The sequence below is a fragment of the Prosopis cineraria genome, unplaced genomic scaffold (assembly GCF_029017545.1).
Source record: "Prosopis cineraria cultivar Desert tree isolate PC_DT_omini unplaced genomic scaffold, ASM2901754v1 PC7, whole genome shotgun sequence".
Taxonomy (NCBI): Eukaryota; Viridiplantae; Streptophyta; class Magnoliopsida; order Fabales; family Fabaceae; genus Prosopis; species Prosopis cineraria.
In genome coordinates this window covers 35537753-35549190 of record NW_026555338.1, presented here as the reverse complement: position 1 = coordinate 35549190, position 11438 = coordinate 35537753, and the positions used below count along the sequence as shown (strand labels likewise).

General features: G+C 32.8%; 1 protein-coding gene across 1 annotated transcript; it reads left to right on the top strand.

The window, feature by feature from the left end:
- Positions 1-6150: 6150 nt before the first annotated feature.
- LOC129315288 (transcription factor MYB14-like) lies at positions 6151-7553 on the top strand. The gene is made up of 3 exons (XM_054958893.1): positions 6151-6528; positions 6649-6778; positions 6954-7553. Exons 1-3 carry the CDS (start codon positions 6396-6398, stop codon positions 7465-7467), a joined length of 777 nt encoding a protein of 258 aa, XP_054814868.1. The 5' UTR covers positions 6151-6395; the 3' UTR covers positions 7468-7553.
- Positions 7554-11438: the final 3885 nt, after the last annotated feature.

Here is an 11438-nt window from a genome sequence, read left to right as displayed (position 1 = left end):
AATCTACATAAGAGAAGTGGTGAGATTGCATGGAGTGCCGACAAATATTGTATCTGATCGTGATCCGAGGTTCACATCAAACTTTTGGAAGTCATTACAGGAATCCATGGGTACTCGTCTGAGTTTTAGCACCGCCTACCACCCCCAGACCGATGGGCAAACGGAACGAACCATACAAACTCTTGAAGACATGTTAAGAGCGTGTGCCATTGAGCTTAGAGGTAATTGGGATAGTCACTTGCCATTAGCTGAATTTGCCTACAATAATAGTTTTCATTCTAGCATTCAGATGGCACCTTATGAGGCATTGTATGGAAGAAAATGTAGATCGCCACTGTGTTGGACAGAATTAAGTGAGAGAACTGTTTTGGGGCCAGACATTGTTGATGAGACTACCCAAAAGATTGCTTTAATCAAGCAAAAATTACTCACAGCTCAAAGTAGACAAAAGAGTTATGCGGATAAGAGGAGAAGATCGCTTGAGTTTGAAGTAGGTGACCATGTATTTTTGAAAATCTCTCCGGTAACTGGTGTTGGAAGAGCTATTAAGGTTAAGAAGTTGACACCAAGGTTTATGGGGCCTTTTGAGATCTTAAAACGAGTTGGACCAGTAGCGTACCAAGTAGCATTACCACCCCAAATTGCTGGAATACACAATGTATTCCATGTGTCACAACTGAAAAAGTATCAACCAGATCCTTCCCATATAATTGAACCCGAGGAAATTGAACTCAGGGAGAATTTGACATTCAGAGCTGAACCAGAAAGGATTGTGGATTATAAGGACAAGCAATTAAGAAACAAGACCATTAGATTGGTTAAAGTAATCTGGAAGAGCACAACTCCAGGTGATGCTACGTGGGAGACCGAGGACAGTATGCGACGTGATTATCCTCGTCTTTTTGATTAAGTAAGTAGTTAATAGTTACTAACTTCAAATTTTGAGGACAAAATTTTTAAAAGGAGGGGAGAATTGTAACATCTCAATTTAAATTTTAATAGTTAATTTGGGTTAATAGAAATTTTGAAAAATATTTAGAGGTAAATAAATTAGTAGAAAATGATTATTAAATCTAACTTAGGATATAATTTTAAAAAAAATAATAAATAAAAAGAAAAAAAATAATAAAAAAAATATTATTAAATTATTATTATAAAAAAAACAAAAGAAAAGGTGTAAAAAACAAGAAAGGAGAAAAACAAGGAAACTTTCGGCCGCCGCGCATGAACAGTAAAATAAAATAATAAAAAAAAAGAAGGAAAGAAGAGAGAGAAAAGAATAAAAAAATGTGTGGGACCCACTGAATTTTTATAAAACTCACCCGTTTCCTTTCATTTCTTCAATTCTTTTCCTGCGCGCGAGCTGAGGCGGAGAGAAGCGAGTTGCCGGTGCGAAATATCTAAATTTTTAAGGTAAGAGTTTTTAATAGGATATTTAGGGTGTGATTTTAAGCTTTTTAAGACTAAGTAAGTGTTTTAAAAAATTTTCTTAGTCATCATTCTTCTTTAGTTTCTGAGTTTGTAGTGGTAGAAAATTTAAGATCTGGAAGAGGGATGAATTTATGTTGAATAAATATAGTTTTTGAGGTTGTCAGTAGTATAATAAATGTTCTAGAGTATAAATTTGTTGATGATCTTTGAATCTATGGCTTATGGATCAAATTCTAAACTAGATCTGAAAATATATGTTGATTTATTGAGGTTTAGATGATTATTTGGGATGAGAAATGAATTATTATGGTTATAGGATTATGATTCTAAGCTAGAGACTTAATTTTTAATTTTTGGGTATTTTAGGTACGAATTTATAAAATAAAAAGAAAATTTTGATAATAGAAATTAGTTTAAAATTTGATTTTTAGATTATCAATGTTTATTGATAATTAAAAGAGGAGTTAAAAATTTTACTTAATAGTATTAACTATAGATTTGTATTAAGATTGAAATTAGGAATTATATTATATTTTTAATTCTATTATTAAATTATTTTATTAGTTTCAAAAATTGAAACTAATATTTATAAATAATATGTTATTTGTAGATTGTATTACTGGTGAAGATTGTGGTGAGAGAGAAATTTTAAGGAATAATTTATTGAAAAAGCCACAAGGTAACCATGCTTTTAATTTGTGATTAGTGTTACTTCATGTTAATTGGGTGATTATTGAGAAAATTATGAATTTTGTAATATTGTATAATTGTGCAATATTATTATGAATTTGTTTAATTATTGTGGGAGGTGTTGGGAGACTTGCTATTATTGTTGTATTTATGTGCCACGTGGTACGCCCCTATTGGAGCTCAATAGGTGGCTTGTAAGGGCTCGGGCTAATCTACCTTTGGCCGGGTAATTTAGCACCGAGTGAGGGCTACGGCTCGAGGTTAATGGAGGGATATAAGGATGGTTGTTTGTGTGTATTGTAATATTTTTTTTATATTTGTTAGAATTATATTATTTTTAATTCTTACTTAGTAAGCACACACTTAACTGTTTGTATACACTATCATAAATTGGCTTTGGTTACTGAGACTTTTGAGTCTCATTATGTGGTTAACAATTTTCAGGAGAAGAGCCACGAGTGACACGTGGAGGAGTCCCAGAGGCTTAGTGGTATAGATCCACTGTCTCTTTTGGGTATTTAATTTATGATTTATAATGTGTTATATTGCCAATATTAGGGCTTTTTGTTTATTGTCAATTATATGAATATATAAATGTAATCATGCCTTTCAAACTATTTCTATTTTTAGTACAATTTGGATGACTGTAATTTTAATATTTGGTTTACTTTGGATTGGTTAAAATGGCATGATTATAAGGCCAAATAACTGGCTTGTGTTGAAAATTTATTAAATTGCTTATTTTACTTGTTGGGAGTATAAGGATGGACAAATGTGATTTAGTTTACTTGTTGGGAGTATAAGGATGGACAAATGTGATTTAGCCTAATGGCATGTGGGAGGTAAAAATTTATCTGAAATGTTAATTATAAAATATTTTATATTGAAATTATTGATATAAAAATGTGTTGGGTGGCTGCAACCTAACTATGGTTGAGTTAAATTATTTAAAAAAAAAATTTGGTGTGTTACACATTGTCTTGTACATAGTGAATATTTTGTCGTGTATAGTTTGTCTAATTTGTTATTTCTGTAGTCTTGGCTTGTGAAATATTAAAAATGCATGGACTTTCTGTTGAGCATGTGTGGACATCGTTTTGTGCATAGTAGATGTTATGTCGTGCATGGTTTGCCTAACTTGTCATTTTGTTAAGCTTAGACTAGTGAAATATTTGAAATGCATGGACTTTTGTTAAGCATGCGAGGACATAATTTGGTGCATAGTGAATGTTGTGTCGTGCTTGGTTTGTCTAGTCATTTTTGTTAGAGCCTAGGTTAGTGAAATACTCGAAATGCATAAACTTTCTGTTGAGTATGTGTGGAAATCATCTTATGCATAGTGGATGTTGTGTCATGCATGATCTATTTCATTGCTTCAAGGGTTCATGCAAGTTTTAAATTCAAATCAAACAAAAGGCAAAATTGTATTTTTGTTGTGAAAAAATATTGCAATTGGGACACCAAGGCTTGCAGAGCAATATCAGATTTATTTATATCCAAATTGCAATAAATTTTATTTTTAGGACCTTAATGCCATTCCCCCTAATTTTAATTATAGTGAAATTATTGTTTTTTAAAAAATTATTAATTTTTAAATTAAATTATCTTGCATTTTCTCATTTTGAATCTGACTCTGCCACTGAACATAAGAGCTGTACATGAGTGAAAGATGGTGATGGTAATTTTAAGCAGGTAACAGTCACTTGGTAGTAAATCTTTCGACACAATAATTTATTAATTTACTACCAAGTGCATGTACTCAACATTGCCATCACCATCTTCAACCCATCTACAGCTCCTATTATTGTTTTTCAAAACATTTTTGTGCCTTATAATCCACCTACGCGGGGCCTCATAATTCATTTTCCCCGCATTTTTATTGGTAATTTTTATGATTCTTTTTGTTGCGAGGTAGAAACAACTCTCGGTACGACATTTATGTTTTGAAATAATTTGGTGTGAATAACAAATGGCTAAAAAAATCAAATGGTTAACTAAAAAATAAGGGGAAAAACAAAGCATAGTAATTAGCTTTCTTTTTTATTCCATGACTTGATATTTTGAAAAATCCAAGAATATTACCACCATCCATCCCCACTAATCCAAATCCTATTATGGAGAATGCCTTTAACATTTTTAGTTTTTTGCTTTCATTCTTGTATCTTGCTTTCATTCTTGTATCCCAGATATTTGAACGCAGCTATGCAGAATGCCTTTAAATTTTTTTTTTTTTGGATTTCATTATGACATCCTAGGTTTTTTATTCAGATTAATTTGCTTAACAGCTTGCGAGCACCTCTTTAAGAAATATATCTCCACCGAAAATTAAATTGCTACTTCAGACCCAAAATTTAAACTCAATATGTCTTTTTAAACTAGACTAACCTCTAACTAGTTGATCTAGACCTCGGTGGTTCTAATATATTTTATTTAACACACAGACACATGTATCCAAACACCCACACACCTAACTACAAGTTTAAACTTGTGACCTCCCTTTAAAAAGAGAGAGAGAGAGAGAGCAGTTTTTGTGCCACTGGATTCTAAAGAATTTTATGCTTTAGCAAGCATTGAAAATAACTAGCACTACGTCTAAGAAGAAGTTCGTCCAAAAAAAGAGTCAGCGCGTCGGAGTTGAATAAAAAACTCGCTACGATTCATGACAGATACTTCGTTTTGTATAAATTTAGTCAAACAATATAACCGCAGAAGTATTCGTGCGCGCCAAAAAAAAATATATAAGCAGGGAGTAATTGAACCTGCAAATCAAAGGTATGAAGAATTCAGATAGGTAGCGGACTGGCTCACACGCTCAAGTGCGCGAAGCAAAGGAATTTATTTGGCCTCAGAACTCTAAATGAAAATGAAAATCCAAAATTAGTTTAATATGCTAGAAATCAATTTCATCTTGAGCTCAATTCCATCACCATGTCAAGGGCCATGGAAATGGCTCAAGTTCCATGGAATTATTATTTTCGGGACAATTGTACCCTTAGCTATCTTATGTATTGACAATTTTATGACCACTTGTGTTCCATGTCTCCTCTCTTACACCAAATGGCCTCCCCCTTTGACCTTCATCTGGTTCTTCATTTCAAGCTTTTTCGTTTTCATCGATGGAACATCTCTCCAAATTTTAACAATCGTGATTTTTGAAAATGCACGACCTTCATCTCTGACGCAACCTCCTACTTCCATCATCGTCAATGACGGCAAGATCGACAAATCCTTGAAGACACAGGTATTGGTTCATTTCTTCCCCATGGTGCATCTGGGTTTTGGGTGAGGAGGTAATGCACCACCATCGACGGTGGAAAGCACCTTCGTTGGTTACCCGAGACGCCATGGAGTTAACATTCAAGATGGAGCCAGAGTGGCCGAGAGAGAAGAAGAAGAAGAAGCATCGCATCTGATGTGGTTCAAGTTTGGTTCAAACCATCACCAAATCCGGATTTTGAAAAACATCGATCTCGCAACTAGAACCATTGTCTTCCTCATGTCTTCCTCCGCTGCGCCCGCTAGCTTTCGTGATCGGATTCCCGTTTTAGGATCCGACGAGTTGCTTTTCATTGCTTCTGCGATTACCGAAGTTGAAGCCTCCACCGCTTCTCATTGCTTTTGTCGGATTCTGGGTTTGATTTTCCCCTCGGCCATTGATAATGTTGGATGGAGATTTGGCTGTTGGTTTTTGGGGCAGGTCGTGGAGGGATTTTTTTTCCCCTTATCTTAGAGGGTATTTTAGAATTTTGACATTTGAAATATACATATTAATTAAAAATTGTACCATGATTCTATATACATGTTAGATTTTTAAATCTTATATCTATTTTTATTTCCATATCAATTTTTACTTTTATATTCATTTCTATTTTCATCGTGCCAAACGAGGCATTATGCGCTTGCTTCGTGGAAGATAACAGTGAATGAGGTAATAGAGTGTGAAGCGACGATAAATTTCCTGTTCAGGTCAATTATCCAGGATTTGAAGAATGACGTGGAATATTACACCGGACTTGGAGTGACGCGAAACATCCAGTGGGACCCTTCTTTACTTCATTGACCGTGAAACACGTTGGCCGGGAAAACGCAGTTTCTCTATATATGTGTACATATAAGTTGGTGCGTGTTTAATTAATTTCCTAGCATTGGGAGGAGACGGAACCCGAACAGTAATTAAACAGAGACAGGGTGCCTCGATTCTGTTCTCGTGCGTGGGGATTCCACAGTGACAGTCTGAGAATTAGGGGATCGACGGGTCAAAGAATCAAAGGAAGATGGTGAGAACTCCAAGCTGTGACAAAAGTGGACTGAAGAAAGGAACCTGGACGCCAGAGGAAGACAGGAAGCTAATGGCTTATGTTACTAGGTACGGCTGCTGGAATTGGCGCCAACTTCCCAAGTATGCAGGTACTTGATACAGCCCTATAATCCATGAACCTTCTCTACTTCCCTTTGAATCTCTGAATCAGTCCACTAATTAGGCAAACGCCTCCATCCACCATCATATACATTCACGTGTATGTCCAGGCTTAGCAAGGTGCGGAAAGAGCTGCAGACTGCGATGGCTAAATTACCTGAGGCCCAACATCAAGAGAGGCGATTTCACTCCAGAAGAAGAACAACTAATCATCCAACTGCACCACAAGCTCGGAAACAGGTACTTAAACCGTGATCCGTGTTCTCAAGTCGATCATCGCAGTTTAAAACGCAAAAAAAACTGTCGTTAATTGTGGTCTGCTTGAGAAATTATTTAGAATACGTCATTAGAATAACGTAACTGAAATCCATCACCTGGAATTGACATGGGATGGGATGAAACAAATGCAATGCAGATGGTCGGCCATTGCAGCCAAGCTTCCAGGAAGGACAGACAACGACATAAAGAACTACTGGCACACGAGCCTCAAGAAACGGGTGAAAAATAAGTCCGGAACACAGGAAAGGTTGTCGCAGCAGAAAGAATCCCAAGTGGAAGAGGAGGAGTCAGGGGAAATGGCAGTTAACGGTGGCGGTGCTGTTGAAAATCAGATGATGTCGGGGGATTCAGGTCCGGTGTGCCCCCAGTCACCATCGAGCATAACTGCAGAGGCCCCAGCAGCAGGCAGCAATGAATCAAGTTTGATGGTGGAAGATGAGTTTGCTTTTCTGAATGCAATCACAGATGCAAATTTCTGGACAGACCCGTATTATGTGGCTGACATTTTCTGTGACCCTACAGATATAGGATCATCCCCACCCCTGCTAACTCAACCCGATTACTCCTTTGCTACAGATCCATTGTGCGATCCACTGCTTCGGACTCACCATGATGCTTACCACGGCCAATATCCTGGCTTTTTCTCGTGAACATATGGACTTTTTTATCTCTTGTGAAATTTGATTTGATGGCACTCCATCTACCTTTTTATTGGTTATTGATAGCACTCTATCCTACATCATAGCCCCAAGAAAAAAAAAAAAAAAGATATAAACTTTTGCCCCCATGATCATTTGTTCCGATTTCCGATGGATTGATGTTAATATTATCTTATCACCCTTCACCGCATGTTCTGAAAATAAATAAAAAAAATATCATTCAAAAATTACTGAGAGAATTTAATATCAACAAAAGATTGGTAAATTTTGAAATATTATTGTAAGGTTAGAGGATTGATTTTAAAATAATTTTAATTAAAAAAGATTATAATATTTTTATTTTTTTAATTGATAAGTATCCATTAACAAATTAATAAATATTTATTTTCATTTAATAAAGAATTATTCATTTATTAACAAGCTCAAGAATTTTAAAGAACTTTCCGTGCGGGTAAATAATTGTATATTATGTTTTAAGAAGTAATTATTTATTAATTAATAAATAGCTATTTATATTAAATAATAAGTCATTTGTTAATTAAAAAAATTTAACAATCTAAAATAACTTGTTCATGGAAAGAGACAATTATAAGTTATGTTTTAATAAATAGTCATTTGTTAATTAACAACTACCTCTTCACATTTAACCAGAAATTAAACAATTCACTAATTGACAAGTTCAAGCATTTGAAAGAACTTGATTGTGGGAAAGGATTATTATAGATAATGTTTCAATAAGTAATTATTTGTTAATAAACAAGTATCATTTATATTTAACAAAAAAAAACAATTCTCTAGTTGACAAGTTAAAAAGATAAAAAAAAATTAAGGATATTATAATCTTTTGTCATCTGAATTTTTTTCTGAAATCAATCCCCAAGTCTTGCAGCAATATTTTAAAATTTTTTCATTCTTATTTGATATTAAATTACTTATGTGGTCCTTGAATGATATTTTCCCTCAAAGAACTAAATTGACGCGCCGCTTACTTATCTACCAAGCGCCACATGACAAATTAGATCTTATGATTTTTAATTATCCTTTACCCGCAGAAATTTTATGATTTCTAACAAGACAGAAATGTGTTTTCTTGCACAGATTTTCCGTGGGTACTGTATTAAAAAGAATTAATATTATCTCCCGCCAGCAAATTAAAGGCTTGATTTCTGCCGTAAAATTGCAAGATGGAGTGGCTCCCATAACGCATACGGTCAAAATTTAATACAAATGATTCTTTTTTCTTAATGCAGCGAATGAAAAATTTATTTACGGCCTATATATTGAGCCATGTTAAGAACAATTCGTCTCTTCACATGGTGGTTATTCAATTAGCCGAGTTCACAAACCTAAGGAGCAATACACGTGTGTTATTTTTAAAGTGATTATTAGTTATTTATTTTTAAAGTTTATGTTATTTTTTATTTTTGTTTAATAAAAATAATTTATTATCATATTTTTTTAAAATTTTATTATATCTTTGTGTATTCCATCTTTTGAAAATATTATCTCTCATTTATCGTATTAGATTATTTTTAGAAGTTACTCAAAGTTGCTTTTTAAAATAATCAAAAATTTTTTTTATTTTGGTTATTTTTAAAAGTTTAAACAAGCATAATAAAAACTCAAAAAATATATTTTTAAAAAAGGTAGGTAATTTTTTTTAATGAAATAAGCTAAAACAAACAGGTTTTAAATTTAGTGCACTTGTGTGGGAGTAGTAGGGATGTAAATGAATTTGACCAGGTCAAGCTTAAATAGACTTGAGCTTGTGACAAAGGCCTAAGCATATACACAGGTTTTTTTTTTTTTAGGCTTAGGCCTAAGTCTATCATTAACCTAAAGTCTTTTTAAAGGCTTAGTGGGCCCAAGAAATAAGCTTTCAAAGTTTTACTAGATTTTAAACCTACTTAAATTATCAAGGCTCAATAAGAATATAAATCAAAATAGGCTAAATTACATATTTAATCATTTAACTTTATATATGATTTTATTTAAATTTCTTAATTTTATAAAATATCTTTTTATTCTTTTAACCCTGACATCGTTAGTTTCATCACAAAAAAATTATACATTAAACTTTTAAATTTAGACAAAACATTCTTACATGTTTACACATTTAGTTTAATTTTTATAAAATAAGAATGATTAACATAAAAAATAATCATTTGAAACTAATGATATTAGGGTTAAAGGACTGAAAAAATAACTTTTAAAATTAAAGGACTAAATTAAAATTTTAGATGAAGTTAAAGGACTAAAAATGCACTTTAGCCATTGAAATAAAATAATATAAATTAATTATATTTAATATATAAATAAAATTAAATAAAAAAGCTTAAATATGCCAAGTTTTGACAAAATAGGTATCACCTATTTAGTCAAACAGACCTTAAAAGCCAAAGAGACTTGGCTAAATAGATTAGGACATTCTCAAATTTTAAATTTAGAATTTAAGAATGTTAAAAGGGCCAATTAGTAAAATAACAAAATAAATCAAGTTTATAGGGTTTTTGGGATATTAATGGGTTATTTAGACCCTTGGGTAGCATTAGGAGAAGGCTGGGATGAGTATTAGGCTAACTGAGCCCCAATGGAGGGCCCAAATAGGGTAGTAGTTTTTTATGCCCCATGCCACTTTGAAAACATTCTAAGCTAGTTAAACACTTTGGTAAGTCCTCCTCCCTTCTTTTTATCTCAATTTTTAGTGGGTTTAGGGATAATTGGATGAAGGTTTTGTCCCTCCTTGGGTTTAAATCGAACCTATTGGGTTCATTGGGATGGTTGGGGGTTAAGATTCTATATCTAGATTTAGTAATTTTATGATGATTTGGAGTTGGAAGCTATGGTTTGAACAAATTCCAGGCTGAAAATGGAAGTTTAGGAGCAATGTGAGGCATAATTTAGCATTACTTAAGTTTATGGATGTTAATTGGCGCTAATGGATTGTTGTGGAAGTGTTGGTTAGGCTAACAATAGAAGTTAGAGAGTATATATAACTTATATTAGTTGAGGGTGTGTATATTAGAATTGTAAAGGGAAAACATAACCTTGAATTCCTACACTTTCATTGAGTCTTGCTATGAATCTCTGCACTTTTTTTAGTGTTTTAGATCTTTATATTTTTTCAGTTTTCTAGGTCTTAATAACACCGCTTATAGAGGAATTTAGAACATCGAGGAAAAAAGTATAGGGATTTAAAACACTGAAAAAGTGCAAAAACCTATAATAAGACTCAAGCGAAGTGTAGGAATTTAAAGTTATGTTTTTTCAATTGTAAATTAATGATTAATATTTAATCATATAGATTAATTATTACTCAAACCTTTTAAGCTAGTGGAGACTAAAGGAGTAATTATTTTGCCACGGGTAACCCTTTTGTGATAAAAAGGATTAAAGTAACCAAATGATCTAATCCTTTTACTTGCTTGTCTGGATGGTTTTGAGTTTTGTGAAATGATTCTGTTGTTTGATATACAATATATGATTGTAAAAGTATGTTTATGATTTTAGAAACCTATATGAAGTGGAAGTGATTTAAAAAGATGATTATATATATACTCCCTCCGTCCCTATATATAAGAGATTTTTTAGAACCTTTTTTTGTCCCTAAATATAAGAAGTTGTTAGCATTTTTTAATGAATGTTCATTATATCTTTATTAAATTGAAAAAAGAAAAAAAAAGTACTTTCATTAATTTACTTTGAAAAAAGAGATTCATTTTTTGTTTACAATAATTAAGGACAAAATTAAAATATTGCTGTGCTTTTAATTAGATAGCTGACTTTTATTAGTTCACGTAATTTGGTTCAAAACATCTTATACATAAACATGGAGGGAGTATAGATATTTTTTGTTGCAAAATTATTTTTTGTAATACTCGAGCAATGCCAGTATATGGTCTCAGGCAAGATCTTGTATAATGTGATTATGTGCGTTTGAGACATGTACATGATCTATTGTG

Excerpts from the sequence above, each read along its gene's own strand:
- LOC129315288 (XM_054958893.1), top strand. The coding sequence starts at position 6,396 with ATGGTGAGAACTCCAAGCTGTGACAAAAGTGGACTGAAGAAAGGAACC. Across the intron at positions 6,529-6,648 it reads CCAACTTCCCAAGTATGCAG|GCTTAGCAAGGTGCGGAAAG; the intron begins GTACTTGATACA and ends GTGTATGTCCAG. Across the intron at positions 6,779-6,953 it reads CACCACAAGCTCGGAAACAG|ATGGTCGGCCATTGCAGCCA; the intron begins GTACTTAAACCG and ends AATGCAATGCAG.